The sequence below is a fragment of the Argentina silus genome (assembly GCF_951799395.1).
Source record: "Argentina silus genome assembly, chromosome: 4".
NCBI lineage: Eukaryota > Metazoa > Chordata > Actinopteri > Argentiniformes > Argentinidae > Argentina > Argentina silus.
The window spans coordinates 8319060-8339059 of record NC_139658.1 but is presented as its reverse complement, the minus strand read 5'-3'; the positions used below and the strand labels follow the sequence as shown (position 1 = coordinate 8339059).

Below are 20000 nucleotides of genomic sequence, written 5' to 3'. Positions count from 1 at the left end.
TCTACACCATTGCAAACCATTTATTTCAACCATGGATGTCCTGCTGACCCAGAGCAAAACAAGCAGAGAGAAGCCAGGCATGAAGCCCAGGAGGAGTGGTGTAGGCTAGCTAAAGAACCCATCTCAGCAATACAAACAAACACACTCACACACACAGACGCGCATGTGTACACACACACACACGCACACACACACACACAGACACGCACACCTGTGCGCACACACACACACACACAGACACACACACATACAAAAACGCACAAATGTGCACGCACGCACGCACGCACGCGCACACACACACACACACACACACACACACACGCACACACACACACAGTGAGAAGACTCAGACAGCAACTCCTGTACGGACAGACAGTGAGAGAAGAAATAATCCTCCTTCTCCTGCTGTAATGGTTCCCTGCTGACAGTGATTCTGTGCCAGGCGTTATATTTCAATCTTCGTATAAAGTGCAATAAAAGGAGAGCCATTAGAGATTAACTATCAGGGTAATTAAAACATGATAAGTGGGTGTTGGCATCATCTCCACCATTGTCATATGTCTTATTCATATATAATTGAGCCAAATACGGTTGGATTTTCCCTCATTATAACTCCCCATTCATCTTGTTGTTGAAATAAAGCAGAGACGTGAGACAAGCTTAATAATTTAGCCACTTAATGACTAATTAGCTGGTGTTTATGCTGTGATGCATCAGCTAATTCAAGAGAAGTCTGATGTCATTGCCTTTGTTTAATATCCGGCCTCACCTGGTTAAACGGTGGAGGCTTTCAACATGTATTTGTCACATGTGATCTTTCATAGAATGACTGATGTGTCAGTTAATTAAAAAGAGTGTATTTGAAAACAGCTATTCGTCAAGTGAGGAAGAAGGACACAGTGTGTCCTGACAGTGTGGGGATGGAGAGATGCTCCCTCCCTCCCTCCCTCCCTCCCTCCCTACTGGTTATAAAGAACTATGAATGACTCACAGATCGCCTACAGAGACAGTAGCCCGCTAAAGGAAGATTATGACAACAAGCCACCTTGAGCCTTATTGATGTCCTGTCTTCTAAGTGTTTATATATGATCTTCACAGAATGGCTCTCTGATTTGCTTTGTAACGGCAGCAGAAGTGAACAACGGTTAGTCTTTAATCACAGTCACAGTTTCTATCCTGATGTCGCACATATCAAAAGTAACTACGAGATGAACATTTAACAGGAGTTTTAGTGAGGTAGGATAACATGTGTTATGAAAAAAGAATGCATTGTACCTGATTGCTATAGTGCTCTGCTCAATACCAGATTCTTCATTTGAGAGACATTGCCCCCTGGTGTTTATATTGAGACATACCAAGTGCTTCAACGCATCACTTCTGTTCTGAACTATAGGCTGCAGTATTATGAAACACCAACCAATCAAAACAACTACTTCATAATGTGAAATAAAGACAAATTGTAATCATGACCAAACACTAACTAGGAACATCCATAGGTTCAGCAAAAAATAGGCCTACTTTAAACAATAATCAGCATAAACAACAATTAAGACAATTACTCCAACAATTACTTTAAACAACAAATAAGTTAGATCAGCATACGAAAACATTATTTAAAAACCAATGTCTAGGATTGCCTGTGACTCTGACTAGCATTTGTGACCACAAGTGGTTGCACTGCACACAGCGGTGGAGGCTGGTGGAGGTAGACATCGGAGGACGCGCTCATTGTAATACAAGGAACGCGTGTTTGATACCATTCCTCATTCCATTCCATGCATTGCAATGAGCCTGTCCTCTGATTTCTATCTCCACCAGCCTCCCCAGGCACACAGAAATAACACTGTATGCAAAATCCATAATCATTTAATAATAAAAGTGTTTTTCTATTTCTGTGGTGGGTCACCTCTCCCAACGGGACAACTACAGGGACCTCTGCTGGAAGTAAACCGCCACTGCAGCCTGCGCCACTTCCACCAGCTTTCTCTTGGCTTCCTCACCCAGGCAAGCCTCGGTTCTATTTCAGTGGACAACATGTTTAACCTCACTCACTCCCTGGAGATCCCAGAAAAGGTCCTTTTGTGATGTCTGGCATCTGTGTAGTCAAGATGTATTCCACCTGGTATATATATCACTAATATACAGTATATATATATGTTTTGAACCACAGAAGAAGAACCTGTTAAACCAGTTGATGATTGAACGGAACACCAGAGTCGTGAACATTGTGTTTAATATTGAATGTGTTTGTGTAGTCAGCTCCCCAGAGGACAAGCCTGCAGGAGCGTCTTTAATCAAACATTGCTACGCTTGACCTCTGGTCAAGGAGACTCTAGCCCTCCAATCTAACATAGAATACATGATTGTGATCCATTGTACAACAGAAATTATTTATTGTTGTTTGCTGTTGACTGTTTATTTTCCCTTTCACAGAAGGCATCCTACATTGTCTGTAGTACAGTGCTACAGTGTTTCCCCTACCATTGAATAGACTGGGCGCTAGGCTACTTTTTGGCTTTTAGAAAATGTGTGTAATGGTAACCAATAGAAAATGTGTGTAAGGGTAACCAATAGAAAATGTGTGTAATGGTAACCAATAGAAAATGTGTGTAAGGGTAACCAATAGAAAATGTGTGTAAGGGTAACCAATAGAAAATGTGTGTAAGGGTAACCAATAGAAAATGTTACTGGTAACCGTGGATGTGGATTTCAGGGCCTCTGTGCCCTGCCTACGAAACAATCTGAGGGAAACACCGGTACAGTATGTGTCGGTCAGGGGGAGGGAGGCTGGTGGAGGTAGAAATCAGAGGACGGGCTCACTGTAATGCATGGAATGGAATGAGGAATGGTATCAAACACATGCTTCACCTGGTGCAGGTGAATCCAAAGAGCCCCAGTAACAGAGATGCTCTTGAGGAGACAGCAGAAGGACGTAACTGGAGCCTCTGCTCTCTGCTGCTCCTGCTGCTGCTGCTTCTGCTGAGACTGGAGGAAAGCAGATCTGTCTCTAATGGAGGAGCAGGAAGAGGGACCAGGACCAGCCAGCTCCTCCTGGAGGCTCATATTCTGCCCCCGAGACAGAAAGATGAGCCCTCTATTTGTCTGTCTATCTGTCAGTCTTTCTGTCTCTCCCTCTGTCTGTCTGTCTGTCTGTCTCTCCCTCTGTCTGTCTGTTTATCTGTCTCTCCCTCTGTCTGTCTGTCTGTCTCTCCCTCTGTCTGTCTGCATTACTATAGCTTCAGCCTGTTATTGATCCAGCCCACGGCTATGGCCCTAAAGCACTCACACGCACACGCACACAAACACACACGCACGTACGCATGCACGTATACACACATACATACACACACACACACACACACACACACACACACACACACACACACACACACACACACACACACACACACACACCAACCCTGTGGTGCCATCTCTCTCTCTCTCTCTCTCACACACACACACACACACACACACACACACACACACACACACACACATGACCTCTGTACTCGTGCTACCATTAGCTGCCCTCAGCAGAGATAATAAACCAACAGCTTGTTTTAAAGGGTGAGCACTGCTTCTCCTCACTGCCTGGCCCGCCTGCCTGCATGGTTGCCAATGACCACATTAGCCCTAAATAAATACACCCTATTGATTGTCTGCGCTGAGAGAGGAGAGATGAAATACATAATGCAGGCTCTAGGGAGGGAGGCAAGCAGCAGGAGATTGATCCATTGAACACACAGTCCATCACTGGAGGCTTCTAGAGGCTTCTAGAGCTGGTGTTGATTCCACTGAAGGCTGTTTATCCTCCTGTGTTTCCCGTTTAAGTGAAGGGCATCAATGCTTCATAGATTCCCAGCGGACTGAGATGAGGGAATAGTAGCTCTCCATTGAGGTAGCTTACCCTCCCTCTGCACCATAAACACTTAGTAAAGCGGCAATACAGTTATCTTTATAAAAAGATGTACAGTAAGTACCTCGTATCCAATAACACCATTAGGGGGATGTTTTTTCCGGCTATTCATTGTGCTCTGTTCAAGGCTTGATCATCGATAACTCAATCACAGTTTCCACACACACCAGGGGAATAGATGCATTTTCATTAATGGGTTCTTCAGTGGGTTCTAAACTGATTTCTTTTTCTTTTTTTTTTATTTAAAAGCAACAATGATGTCAGAGAAAAACACTCATACAATAGCTTCTTCCAGGAGGATATTGACACACCCCATCGACCCTGTTCTGATTGATATTTCGCATTTCATACGTTGACTTCACCCGTCTTTATCAAATCAAGCATTCACAGACATCTTTGCCTTAGCCTTAAGGTTGCAAGTAAAGCATGAATATTCAGAGGAGACTCGTGGAGGATTAAGATGTAGATGTAGAGGCGCCTGAGGGAACCGTTTAAATCGGCAAGGCTGACAGTCCGGAGCAACAAGTAGCAACAAGAGATTCATAACTGAGACATCATAGTCTTATTATGCTGGCTAAAAAAAGGAACAGCAGCATATCATTACGGCGACACTCATAAAAAACAAACCTCTGATCAAATTCATTCATTAGTAGTCGGTGCAGAGCAGCGTACCGGCTTGGGCATAGCTGTGCAAAAGGTCAGAGAAATCAATAAACCAATAGCAGGTTATTGTCAACAAATAACACACTGTCATTGTGAATGCAACTCAGGTTTTTTTACTGGGACAGCAGTCAGAAGCCAGGATGTCACACGATGTCTGGCTTCCTTCACTCTGAGAATGCTGCTGAAGAGTCACTTTAGAAAACCCTGCCCATGTGTCCTTTCTATAGGCTACTTTGGTCATTGTCAATATGCAGCACACACACGCACGCACGCACGCACGCACACACGCACGCACACACACACACACACACACACACGCACACGCACACGCACACACACACACACACACACACAGGTCACTGTATATCCCTGTGTAATATACAATCCAATTGTGGGTCTTATTAAGCCTCAACAAACACATGGGGCTTGCTTTCCAGACACATATCAACCCTACTCCTCCACTAAAAAACACCTTCATTGTCTCCATTGAAAGTGTAATTTAGTCCTGGACTCGGCTTAATCTGTGTCTTGGAAACGGCCCCATGGACCCCCCCCCCCCACACACACACACACACACACACTAAACAGAACCAGAACCTGAAACCAGACCAGAGACAGCCTACCTCTCTGAAGTTCTCTGTGCCACACTCTCGCCCTCTGAAGTCACACTCCAGCAGCATGTCCTCCAAGCGGTGTTTGGTGCGGTTGTAGAACTCGTCCAGGCCGAAGCGGGTTCCGGGCTGGCGGTCAGGCTCCGGGGCCAGGGGGATCCCGGGGTTCATGTTGTCCTCGTAGCCCAGCATCTGACCCATAAACAGCAGGTCATTGTACGTGATCTGGGACCTCCGGATGAAGTTATAGTTACAGATGGTAATGGCCGGGAACGTCATGTTGTCCGCCACGCGTTCGTCCAGCATGGTGATGTGGTCGTACGAGAGGTAGTAGATGACACGGTCCACCACCTGTAGCAGCAACATGGACAGGGCCAGCAGGAAGAACACCCCCCACAGACCCTGACGCACGCCAAACTTCTTGTCCTCCACGAACACGTGGTTGGCCCCGTGGAGCGAGCAGCCGGCGAAGAAGGCGGCGAGGTCGTCCACCTGGTCGCCGTCGTCTTCGTCCTCTCCGTCGTAGACGTCGAGCGCGTCACACGACTCCCCGTAGCCGCCGTCGCCGTCTCCGGACTTGGTCACGCGCTGGTAGTGGTCGTGGTCGAAGCCGTCCTTGCCGCTACCGCCACCGGGTTCGTCGTCGGCGGAGAAGGAGATGGTGCACATGATCCGGACCGGCATGGCGGTGGAGGAGGAGGAGGAGGAGGGCTGGGAGGGCTGGGAGGGCTGGAGAAGGGTCGCTGGGCGCTGGAATCAGAGACTCGGCTCCGAAAGTCTACGACCAGATCTGTGTTCGCACGGCCGAAGCAAAGGTGACGACTCTCAAAAACACCAAAGCAGGACAGCAAGAGTCCCAAAGAGAGATACCAAAACAAGTCCCTGAGACCGGGATGCAAGCCTGGACTGGTGATTCGAAGCAAGAAACTTGAAACACCAAACCCCTGAATTAAATTCTGTTTTTTATCTTCATAAAAAGCAGAGAGAAAAAAAAATCAACACCATGACTTCCTCCTGACGGTGTCACCCTTTGAACATCCACTCGAGAGAGAGAGGATGAAAAGGTTTCCGTCCCGAACGCGGGTCAAAGATTTGCTTGTAAAAGCCACTGAGTGAGTGAGTCTCTTCCCTCTTCTACATTACATGATGAGATGCTGTATCTGGGTTTGTCCTTGCCCCTTTGGTGCAGCACGCCCATTGAAGGAGGAGGTGAGGCCATGAGGATAGGACACAGAATACTCCCTCAGAGCCTAGTGCCCCCCCCCCCCACCCCCCAACACACACACACACACACACACACACACACACACGCACGCACGCACACACAGACAGACTCACACACACACACACACATAGACAGACTCTCTCTCACACACACACACACGCACAGACAGACTCTCTCTCTCTCTCTCTCTCTCACACACACACACACACACACACACACACACACAGGTCACTGTGTCAGGGCAGGGTTTCACCACTTACAGGAAACAGTGCTTTGACGCATAAGAGAGCTACAGATCAGCATCCTACTGTTCAGTAGAATTCCATTAATAGGCTATTTATTGTTGCTGACGTTTTTTTTCCAAGATCTTTTGAGTTATCACACACCCCCCAACAAACCCTGCACAGCCTGCCACATCACTTGTGTTGTGATCAAACACACATCAAAGACAAGTATTATACTAGAGGGGCAGAGAGGCAAAAACTAAAAAGGGAAGACTATACTTCCAAAAGAGGTGGAAGATATGTTCAATTCAAGCACTAAGCATATTTTCAGATTCAAGATAAGCCACAACTACGGCCATGGAGAGTGAAATTACAGGGATCTAATGAAAGTCGTTTCCTTGTTGTTTTTCAATCAAACAGCTCATTTTACCAACCACTTCCTTTCTAATCACAATCTCTTGGCCTCGAGCTGTTTGACGAAAGGCGGATTGATAGAAAATAAATACAATTGTTGCAAATAGGAAAACAGCTTTAATGCACCCCTGCTTACACACACTGACCAGGGAGATGGATGGGAACCTGCTAGAACCCGTGTTGTGGTTCTAATATGAAAAGGAAATGCAGGAAAATGATCCAGCAGTATTGATTCTGCACCATTAGACTGTCACAGGGGTTATTTTCAGAAACATGATGGTGCCAGAGGAAGAAACTGTAGACTCACTGAAGGCACACACACACACACACACACACACACGCGCACACACACACACACACACACACGCACACGCACACGCACACGCACACACACCATCTAGTTTAAGATTACACACACACACACACACACACACACACACACACACACACACACACACACACACACGCACCATCTACTTTAAGATTATACACACACATGCACACGCACACGCACACACACACATAAACATACACACCATCTAGTTTAAGATTACACAAACACACGCACACACACAAACATACACACACACACACACACACATACACACACACACACACACACACACACACACAGACACCATCTACTAACGTTCCCCTTGAAAATATATTCCACACTGTCAAAGAGCAACCGCATCCAAGCAGAAAAACAGAATAAACATAAACAAAATGAATGTATAAGTAAACGGAGGGGGTGTAATGAGTGTCCAAGTGACAACAGCACCACCAGGAGCCATGTGTTACCATGAGGGCACTAACAAGGCTGGAGGCTCAGCAGACTGGGTCAATATGTGTTTAGCAGCAGCTGTTCATAAAGAGAAGACATTTCAAGACTTTAGGATTATATAGAGGCGCATACACACACACACGTACGCACCCGCACGCGCACACGCACACACGCACACACTTTATACATTAAACAATGGTGAAATGTAAGCTATTCAAGCTTCATTTGTTCATAAGTTACACAAACACACACACACACACACACACACACACACACACACACACACACCAACTTGGAGAGCGACTGATAAAGTACAGAAACATGTGGTTATCTGGCAAGGTTGAGGCTCTGCCTGGGTGAAATATGTGAAATATGGCCTGATATAAACATTATGAGGCCAGTCCATCATTCCCTCGGCCACTGTCCCTGTATGAACAGAAATATAATGACCCCAGACATCCTGTTGTGAAACTGCTGTTAAATGGGCCAATCTGGAATTCAAACAACAACACATTTCTGGAGAAATGTAACCACTCTCAAACTCATCGACAGAGCTGTTAACATTGGTGTATGTCAGAGCACAAATGGACTGAGCCACCGATTGGAAACAAACAGCACGATCAACATAGTCATATACTATTTACACATGTGCTGGATTTGACTGTAGTAAGTGAATAAAGACACAGTAAATGGGACAATATCCATAACAGTCGCCTATCCACCCCCACAGGTCCCCATAGCAGGTGCCCTGTTTGGCCACCAGGAGGCAGCATTGGTGTGTCTGTCTATGCGATCAACAGGGAGTTGACTGTGAAGTGTGGAATGAGGTAACCTGGCGGCACGTTCTTCAATTATCTCCTTAATGGGATTTGCCAGGCTGACATCTTGTCACACAACAAAGTATTAGCAGCAGAAGTAAGCCCACGAGCGATGAACGTACTGTACAGAGGACACACAACACAGCGAGGCAGATTCATTGACACAGATTCAACCTCGCCCTGGACTAAATCACACAATTCCAATAGAAAAATCTCCATTGAAAACATGGTTTGATGTGTAGGATTAGGTGTGGCCAGGGAAAGCGGCCCGATAATCTGTGTCCGGGGAAACCGGCCCAATGTGTTTATGAAGGGAGAGGCAAAAATGTTCTCATACCCTTGTGAGGTGGCTTCACCAACAGCCGGACTACCGTTCCCAGCCACTAGGTGGCAATGTGAGTCTATGAGAAGGACGTGTTTACAACGGTATCCGTGTGTCTAAGTGTTTCAGACTGACGACAAAGAGATGGTCAGACAGGAGGAGAGGTTTAACGTCTCCTTTCAAGTCCCCTCTTACAAGCTCCGCTGACAACTAGGGACAGTCTTGTCGTTGCCATGGATACTGGCTTTGCGAGGGGAAATGCATTGCACTAAGCCCATTACTTCGTACATGCATATAGATAGATACATACATACATACACACACACACACACACACACACACACACACACACACACACACACACACACACACACACACACACAGAAATACCCAGAAATGGGTGATGAAATGATAAATACTGCATATTTATACAATGACGCAATTGCAGTTATTATTCAAAGCAATAATGGGCGTCAAGATACCAAGCTAAAGAGAAAAAGCCATAGCGTTGTTTCTCAGAAGGAGATTAAACTGTGAACAGCACAAATCAACAGTCTAGGTTCCCCTTCCATGCTTAAATCACTATATCTGCTGACCTTGACTCAATACAAATGAGGGCTCTCTTGCAACAGAGATTGTATTTCCCTAGACGATTAATCTGGATAAATAAAGGTGAATACAAACATACAGTAACATACCTGACTGACATACAACAGTATTCAAAGGGAATGGATTATAACAGGTATGGAGGTGGAGGATATTGATTTCACACATACAGACACAAACACAAACACAAACACAAACACACACACACACACACACACACACACACACACACACACACACACACACACACACACACACACACACACACACGTATGTTCTGTCTTCACCTTTCAACAAAGGGGTCAGGTCTATGGTGTTTTGAATACAGACTGCAGCCTACAGGATTGTTTTGGCTCAGGGACACGTTCTTCATCTGAGGAGGCATAATGAGGTACACCTCTCTCTGACCTCTCCTGTGCACTAGTAATGGAGACACACAGTCTAGAGGAGGGGGGGGGGGGGGGGGGGGGGGGGCAGGGCTCCAAACCAGAGGATAGAAAATAGGATTTATGGCTCGATTTCTTTTACTGACTTCTATGTTGGAAAGATGCACTGGATAAGATATACAATGACCCCAATGTGAGATGTGAGTACAACAAAACATCATCAATGCTTCCTACCTCCCCCTTCACCCCAGTCTAAGGCACACACGCACACACGCACACACACACGCACACACGCACACACACACCGACAGACTTGAGTGTAATAAGTACTGCACATACATTATACAATGATGACATTTAAGTTATAATTCATTAGTTCATAAGTTACACATGCTAAGAATACCCCCCCCCCCCACACACACACACACACACACACAGAACATGGCTGAACACGACCTGCAATTCGAGAATTAAATTGAGGTTAGAGACTCGAGACACACACACACACACACACACACACACACACACACACATCAGTCTGAGGCCACTCCAGCAACACCACCTCTGCAGGAGCTAGGATCAGCCTGGGGAGCGTACAGGACATCATTGGACGGCATACAAAAGTGAGTGAGTGGTGATGACTCAGGTAAAGGGTGAGGTAAATCACGGGCCGATACAGGTAAAGCAGCGAGCCGCAGCCGCAGGCTTTCATCCAGCCGGGCGAGGTCAGAGCCACTGACCCAAGCTGTCGTTCATGGGGCAAAGCATTATAGTAAGGCCGTGTTATGATTGTTCACAGGAGGAAACACACCCACACACACGCACAGTCACAGGCACACACAGACACACACACGCACACACACACATTAGAGTAAGGCCGCGTTGTGACGCTTCACGGGGGGAGACATTAAAACTAGTTCCTGTTACCCCCCCACCCTCTATCTCTCATCCTGTCTGTCCTTTCTATCTCTGTTTCTGTATCGCTGTTTCTGTTTCCCTCTCATTGCTTCTTCTTCCCTTCTCTTCCCCCTCTCTCTCTCTCTCTCTCTTGCTTTCTTCCTCTCCCTTCTGTCTGCCTGTCCCTCTATCTCCCTTCCCCCCTCCCACCCTCCCTCTCTATCTCTCTCACCGACAGAGATGGGCACCAATAAGAGGGTTTTAGCTAGGCTTTTACAGACGCAGCCAGAAGGAACAGCGTTATCAAGCTGAATGGTTCTAAATGTGCCACTTTATAATATTTTCATAAGTGCAATTCATCATAGCTGCTCCCAGAAATCAGCCACCGCGGTGCTCTCTGATACAGACTCACTGCTTCTGCTCGTAGACATGACATCATGAGAAAATGGCGACACACGCAAGAACATTCCTTGAACACACACAGACAAACGCACACACACGTGCATGCGCACACGCGCGCGCATACACGCACGCACACACCACACACGCTGTCATATTATGGAAGTGAACTAGAGATAAAGGAAGGAGACATCAACCTGTCTTACCTGTCCAAACACATTGGAATGTACCATACCTACTGTGGACGGGCCAGGTTCAAACCCGGGTCGCCCACAAACTGTAGAAGACCCAAGTGTCCATCCACAAGGTTGATAAATTATGGAAAGAATACTATGATAGGATACTATGTTTTATGACAACAACACAACACAGAGATCAATGCATTGTACCTTCAGGGTAGGCCTAGTAGGATGGAAAAGTACTTTGAGGGTTATACATATGTTGTTATTGTCCATTCTGTTCTGTTCAGGAGGAATTGTCTATCTGCCGATAAAGCAGAAACTGCACTTCCTGGTCAACTGACAGTTCAATCATGAGGCTGAGCTATTTATATGTGTTGCATCCGAGTCTGTGAACAACAATAACACCTGGGTGTGTAGTTCCTTGTAATACAAGTTACTGGTATAAAGGGCAGCCCCTAGAAACAGAATTAGAGAAGCCTAGCCGCGGGGCTAGTGAGGGCGACTGTACAAGTCGACTGTACTTGTGCCTGTCATATTGAAATATAGATGGAAGACTTCTCTCCCTGATACATGTGGTCAAGACCTTTCTTGAAAATAATAGCAAGATCTAACAAGGTGTTTGTGCTACACTAACATGCTTAGCTGAATAGTGAATCTAAAAAAAGAAAAAAGAAAAAAAATCAGTTGAAAACAAGTTGAAAGGGAATCACTCAACGATACACTACCTCACTTCCTCAAGACCTTGGCCAGAGTCAAAACAAGAGAGACACTTAGACACCCACGGAGGTCACCACAGAACCACAAACACATCTCAGATCCATTTTCCAGCAGCAGCATAACGACACACACACACACACACACACACACACACAGATTAACACATACAGTACTGTACACGCACACACACGCACGCACGCACGCGCACACACACACACACACACACACACACAGAGGGCAAGTCAACACAGAGACACCAGTCCTCCATCACACTGACACAGTGGGGACAGGGCCAGGGCAGATAGAGGTGGTAAACATTTACACCCAGTGCCTCTCCTCAGGCTCCAGGTCAGCGGGTGAAACGGACACAGATGGTGGATAAACTCGCTCGCAGTGTCACATCCAATCAGAGCCTTTGGCCTGAGCGTGTGCACCTGGTCCCTCTGTTCAGGTATTCAGCAGTGTGCAGCAACCTCCCGTGAGCCCTGAGGGTGTGTGTGTGTGTGTGTGAGTGTGTGTGTGTGTGTGTGTGTGTATGTGTGTGTGTGTATGTGTGTGTGTGTGTCTGTCTGTGCATGTGTGTGTGTTTGTGCATGCATGCGGGTGTGTGTGTGTGCTAGGGTGCATGCATGCATGTGTGTCTGCGTGTGTCTGTGTGTGTGTGTGTGTGTGTGTGTGTGTGTGTGTGTGTGTGTGTGTGTGTGTGTGTGTGTGTGTGTGTGTGTGTGTGTGTGTGTGTGAGCCGGGGCGGAGAGCGAATGCCTAGGCACCAATCTATTTGTCTTGTCACATAATATGACAGGTACTCCAAGGGAGAGCTTATAACTAGATTATTCAGAGTGCCTCCATTTATTTAGCCAGGCAAAGCAGACAGGGGAGCTGACACTGATGCAGTCTCACCACTTTTAACAATCAAATTAAATTCTGATCTATTTGTTAACCTATTTTTCAGGTTACAGCGAAGACTGACAATTTGATCATTAAGATAAAACCAAACATTAGTCATCGATTGGGATCCATTTCATTCCCTACAGTGAGCTACTGTTCTTAGCCGCAGTGCTTTCTGAACCATGCTCTTAAGACAAGCAGCAGTGTAATAATGTGTTTCTGTAATATAAAACAAAGGTGGTCATCTGACTATGGATATGATCCTTGATCAATCAGTCTCACGTCTCCTCCATTTAAAAGCACATAGCTCACAGGTCCCTGACTGTGTTAAATAAAAGGCATGGATCTGATTTTCCCATCCCAGGCAGATCAATTCTCATCGTGCTGTGGACCCCAAGCTGAGGCAGGTTTAATTCACACATCGGCACAATCTACACACAGAGATAATGTGCGAGAGCTTCTCCAGGAGGAGAAGGCCATGTTACCTGTAGCAGTGGAATCAGATACTACACTTAAAGGTAGACTCTGGAATATGACGTTCCTGCCCCCTGTGAAAACAGCAACTTTCATCAAATACACTTGAGTGAACAAGAGTGAACAAAAGTGTCCACTCGTTTCATTGCTCTTCATATTCACTTTCTTTCTTTCCATGTCCCTTGTTGGTTAAATTTCAATTTCAGAAAACTAGCCTACAGTAAACAACTGCCTGGATGAAAACCAAAGATATTTGACGCTCACACCGGCAAACCAAAACATTTGACGCCCTGGGCTCTGTCTTAACCCGCAACATTTCCACATCCACTGTGGTGGAGTGCTTGAGCTAACCCACAAACTAAGCAAAACTTTTTCGGATGCATAGGGCATCTAAACTTCCCAGAGTGTCCTCCTGAGAAGAAGGGTTTGACAGCAGGGTTTGTGTGTGTGTGTGTGTGTGTGTGTGTGTGTGTGTGTGTGTGTGTGTGTGTGTGTGTGTGTGTGTGTGTGTGTGTGTGCGTGCGTGCGTGCGTGTGTGTGCGTGTGTGTCTTTGAACCCTTGATCACTCTCTCACGGAACGATGTTAGCAAAGATTAGAGGCTCATCAACTGCTGGAGATTAGCATCAGGACAAGCTGACACAAGACGCTGTGCGAGATTTAGCATTTCACAGATGCATACTGTACTGAGGGGCTTGCTGGGGTTCAAATCAATACAGCCTCCTTTTCCCAGGCCGTCTCCTCCTTACTCCTCTGAACAGGAAATAGTGAGAACAGGGTCAATGATTTAATGCATCCCTTTAGAGGAAATTAATAAACATGAGTGCAGTGCAGTGCAGTGTAGGGCAGTGAGGTAATGATGGGGAGAGCTAATTCAGCATGGTGGAGCTAGCTAGCGAACAGAGGGGGAGAGCTATCAGTATGATAGAGCTAGCTAGCTAGCGAACAGAGGGAGAGCTAATTCAGCATGGTGGAGCTAGCTAGCGAACACAGCGGGAATTGGTCACAGCCATTTCTTCTACAGAAGCACCTTGGGCAGAGTTGTAAATCTTTACATAACTTTTAGCAGGCTGCCTTTCTTTTCTTTTTTTTTCTTTTTTTTACTTTTCCATTACATATTTATGAAAATAATCACCTCAGGATGCAACTCTTTTTTAAACAGGCAGATTGATTAAATGATATACTTTCAGGCAGTCAAGAGTCGAAAAACAGAATTATGGCGCCTTGCGCTGTAACTAGGGAGACTCTAATTCTAGTCTAATCAAATCCTGTGATATGACGGCAATAGCAGAACAAGCTCGATAAAGCACCATGCAACTTCCACATCAACAACGTGCAGTCATTAAACCATATCCTCAGGAAATGCAGTGACAGCTTCAAGTAGCTCTGTGTTATACCATACTGTCATGGCCAATTTACAAGCCAGATGATATTGCATCCAATTCCCTTCTCTGTAAACACAGCTTAGAAAATAACACACGTGTTCTCCCTATCTTACAGATAAATACTTTTCTCTCTCTCTCTTTCTCTCTCTTTATTATGTTCTTCTAACGACTAAAAATAGGCTTCTTATATCAATTAGAACACCTTTTAAAAGGCACCCAGCCATGGAATCTGTGTTATACTCACTGTTATACTGTCCTTTCATTGAGACATCATTGAAGTACTCATTCACTTTGCATTCAAGACAATCAACTACTTTGCTACACAGAGATGGACTACAAAAGCGGTCTGGCTCGTGGAGGCCAGGCTCATTGTAATGCATGGAATGGAATGAGTAATGGTATGATAAGTGCAGTCCAAGTGCAGGCTTTCTGACACTTCACTTGAAGAATGGACTACCTTAGTCTTACCTTGCCCATTACAATTCAATGAAACAACAAGTACATGTTCCGTATACAGTGAGTCTCGGTTCATTAAGCAGCCATACTGAGGGAGATGGATTTCATAAGGGCACCAGGGTAGTAGAATGAAGTAACTGCGTATGTGTGTGTGTGTGTGTGTGTGTGTGTGTGCGTGTGTGCGTGTGTGCGTGTGTATCAGATCACACAGCACAACCAAATGTGTTCCCGTCAGCTGAGTGCAGACCCTCTGTCCTCCTGTCAACAGAACTAGAACTCCATTCTCATTCTACGCTTCCATCATGGTCTGATAGAACACCTGCATAGCATTGTTCCGATCGAACCGTATTTCGGTGTCAGCGGGGGCAGGGAGAGTGCTCTATTGTCTTTCAAACAGCACCACTTGAACCATCTGAAATAGGCCCATAGAGACAGCCTCTATCTTCTATGGAGCGAATACCATTAATGTTGTATGAACTCAATCAGTACAATGCGATAGCCACACACCCTTCAAGTGTCTTCTGCCTCTGATGAGCTGACAAAACGGTGGGGAACATGATTCAATGACAATAAACTGCTACCCCTCGAAAACTGGCTCGGAGAGAAGACGCGGAAAATTGTGATTAGGAAGTAGGAGTTCGGAGTAATTGATATTCCTGAGAGACCGGCAAGGCAGTGTCAATGTGGAGGGAGAAAAAAGGAAAATGGATTACTCAATGTCAGTAATGACTATAAACATATAAATCAGCAGGCAGGCGTTGACGCTGTTGCTGGGAAAATAAATCAGTCAATACAGCTAGCGATGAGAGGAAGGTTGAAGAGAGGAGGAGGAGGAGGGAGGAGGAGGAAGAGGAGGAGGAGGAAGAGGAGGAGGAAAAGGAGGAGATGCACAGAACCACACAGCAGGCTGGGAGTGCAAACCGAAAAATATCTGCATGAATTACTGACCAGCTTACTCAGAAAACTGTGACAGTTGGACTGGTAATAGTGTAGGATAGACCCCAGTGAATGTCTTAATCCCCTGCCATGATGAGGCCACGATCCCTATTATGCTGCTTTGTGCTGCCTGGTATCTAAGCAGGTCACTGGAAGAACCTCCAAGTGATTGAAGGGCTCTTTCATCGTCTAACAACCCCACGGAGACGAAGGTTATCATGTCAAGAGGGGGGGTGAGTCACACGCGCTTCACAGGATTGACAGAGCCAATCAATTGGCCATCAGCACCAGATCAATGCATTGATCGCCCATCGTCAGGACTCCGACTTGACCCAAACTAAACAAAGACTTGTGATGAAGCATGTCTTGATGGTGGAGCAGTCAGCCCCCTCTAGGAGACCCGTACCACCTCGTACCAAATCCCGTTTATTTGGCTTCAACGTCTTGTGCTGGGACAGGAAATCAAGTTTGAACTCATAAGCACTTTTTTTACACCATTACTTTTTCAATCATATATCTCTTCCTTTGGCAACTGTCCTCGTTCTCTCATTAGTTCTCTCTCTCTCTCTCTCTCTCTCTCTCTCTCTCTCTCTCTCTCTCACTTTCCCCCACCGCTCTCTCTCCCTCCCTCTCTCTCTCTCTCTCTCACTTTCCCCCACCGCTCTCTCTCTCTCTCCCCTCCCCCCTCCTCTCTCTCCTCTCCCCATCTCTCTCTCTCTCATTCTCTCCCCCCCATTGCTCTTTCTCTGTCCGCTCCCTCTCTCTCCCATCCCTCTCTCTCTCCCTTCCCTCTCTTTCTCTCCACTCCCTCTCTCTCCACCCCTGGGACATCATCCTGTCTGATTGAACACTAGACTGTTCTCCTCAGTATCTGCAAGCCCAGTGCTTCTGATTAGATTGGCTTTTTTTCTCTACTTCTTGCAGTTGTTGTTTTTAATAGAAAGACCCCTGTGGCTAAATGGGCTCATTAGCCAACCCAAGAAGCACAGCAGGAGCGCTGTACCTGGCTGTTACAATACATCTCCATTTACCTCCTTACCTCTCTCTTCCTCTCCCCATCTCTCCTCTCCCCATCTCTCCTCTCCTCTCCCCATCTCTTCCCTCCCATCCTCTTCACTCCTCTCATTCCTCTCCCCTCTACTCCTCTCCTCTCCCGTCCCCTCCTCACCTCCCCTCTCATCTCCTCGACTCTCCTCCTCTCCCCTTCCATCCTCTCCATTCCTCTCCACATCTCCACTCTTCTCACCTCCCCTCCCCTCCTTTCCTCCCTCCTCTCCTCTCCTATCCTATCCTCCTACCTTCAGCCTCACAGCCATCCTCTTATCAACCCTACACACCAGCCACACTCACTGATGCAGACACAAACACAAACAGAAATATGGAAATGGCAACCCACACATACAGGCACACACACACACACGCACACACACACACACACACACACACACACACACACACACACACACACACACACACACAGAACAGACTGGAGACTAGGAACATGGATGATGCAACTTCAAACACCTTCACTTTACCTTCAGGTCAACCAAATACACCCAAACATCCAAACCGATCCCAGACGATGAGGAGTGTGTAACTGTGAACATGACCAGGGGACTTGAGATAGTAAGACACTATTTTAACCCAGGTCTGCTTGAGATAAGGGCTGCCATGTGCCTCGGCAGAGGAGTTTACGTGTAGTTCTACCAGTAGGGTTATCTGTAGCTTTACTGTCGGTTTACCTGTAGTTTTACCTGTAGTTTTATCTTTAGTTTACCTTTAGTTCACCCATGTGATCAACTATACCAGTCTGTTTAAACAGCTGAACCAACCCACAATGCAACCTACTGTACCAGAGCTGCACCTCCAATCTGTTATGAGTTCAGTGAGCCCATACATGTGAAGTACCTATGGTCCCAGGGGGAAACGACCCCACAACATTAGCATTGCTAGCGCCATGCTCCACAAAGCCACACAAGCCCACACCTCTACAAGCAGAGAGCACCCCCAGAGGGGTTTAAACAACTGTTCATTCTCTTAGTTAGCGTATATGATCACATTTGACATCATCCCATGGTCTGATAATTGACTGTGTGACTGGAGAGACACCGTGCTACAGTAGCAGCCAACCCACACAAGAAGAATCAATCACGCTTGCCTTGAAAGCTTTCTTTCCTGATCCCATGCCCTTATTTGAGCATTCTGAGCCTAGTGGGAGAGTTAGAGTGCATATTGCTAGCATTGCTCGTTGATTCTGTTGCTTTGATATGTCATTTAGATAACAAATGGACCGTTTCCTCTCCTCTATTCTCCCACGGTGAGGACACAGTTACTGTGTGGGGCGATGTATAAAGTGTACATGTGCGTACTTGTGATGAAGTCAGCGTGTCTGCATTGCTGAGCAGAACAGGATTCCAGTGTTAGTGATAGGATGTGCATTATGCATGTATGGCCTTGATTCATAATGCATTCAGAAACAGCATGCCTCGGGGCAGCATCAATCGCCTTCTCCCTGGGGGTCAGTGTTGAAAAACTATAATTGGAGCTTCACCGCCCCCCACACCCCGCCCTCCGTCCCCCCCGTCTCTACCCATAAAGTATGGATGAAAATTCATTAAGAAAAAGTTTTTTGTTTTTTTTGTCTTCTGGTTACTGTTACTGTATGGGTGTCAGCTTGTGTTCAGAGCTATGGGGGAGGATGGTGAAAAAAGGTTCAAGGTTCAATCCCAAAATGAATAGTAACTATGTAGAGGCTGATTCTAGTACCAACAGTGAGATTGGCCTTGCTTGGCCAAAAACAGCAACATTTGGCCCTTAATGGGTAATGCTGCATGTACTAATGGATGTCAAAGTGCTGGAGTGCCACTCAGGGCTCCTACTTGTCTGTGGGCCACATTTCATATTCAGAAACAGAGCAAAAGCTGACCCAGCATTTGCCCTTGGTAACCAGACCTGCTGAGTCTGATAGCATCACAGAGACGACAGAGAGAGAGAGAGGGGGGGGGGACTGGGACTGGGACTGGGACTGGGAGGGAGGGAGGGAGGGGGAGAGAGAGGGAGAGAGATAAAGAGAGAGGAGGAGGACTGGGAGGGAGGGAGGGGGGAGAGAGAGAGACAGAGAGAGAAGAGGAGGAGGACTGGGAGGGAGGGAGGGAGGGAAGGAGGGAAGAACAGAGGGGAAGAGAGAGAGATAGAGGAGAAGAGTGAGAGAGAGGGAGGGGGGGGTAGAAAGAATGCAGCACCTTTGTGAATGAGCGTATTTTGCTAACATCCATTCAAACTGAGAGGTGTAAACAAACACACAAACACGACACTGGATGTGAATGATCAACATTTGCAATCGTTTTAAAATATTACCATTACCATCATAACACCTTAAAACCGCAGTCAATAATTCCTCACTTCAAAAAAAAAAAAAAAAACTTTTTTAATGGAATTCGGAAAAACTCTTAAAACTCAGGACTTTCCCAACCAACACAAGAAGAAATCAATCCCCTCCTAAGCTCCCTCCCTGCTCCCATGCCTTTATAAGGGGCAGTCGCATTCTGAGCGTGAAAGCAGCTTAAGTCCTGTCAGAGGAGGGGTGGAGGAGGTTCGGCAAACGCCAGGAAACGCACCGGAATCATCCCTCAGAGCACGGCAGGGGAGAAGAAGAAGAAAACATTACCTTTACGGTCTCCTGTCTGATTAAAATAAAC

General features: G+C 46.3%; 1 protein-coding gene across 2 annotated transcripts in view; it reads right to left on the bottom strand.

Annotated features, from left to right (window-relative positions):
* Positions 1-20000, bottom strand: part of asic1b (acid-sensing (proton-gated) ion channel 1b) — a gene marked incomplete at its 5' end in the record, with an annotated part of 123170 nt that overhangs the window by 30658 nt on the left and 72512 nt on the right. The window contains one exon of one of the 2 annotated variants that reach the window (XM_083669097.1): positions 5203-5874. The exons of the other annotated variant lie outside the window; for it this stretch is intronic. Within the exon in view, the coding sequence (XP_083525223.1) occupies positions 5203-5874 (672 nt within the window). Of the gene's footprint in view, positions 1-5202; positions 5875-20000 lie in introns of those variants that run through there. 2 annotated transcript variants of the gene reach the window in all.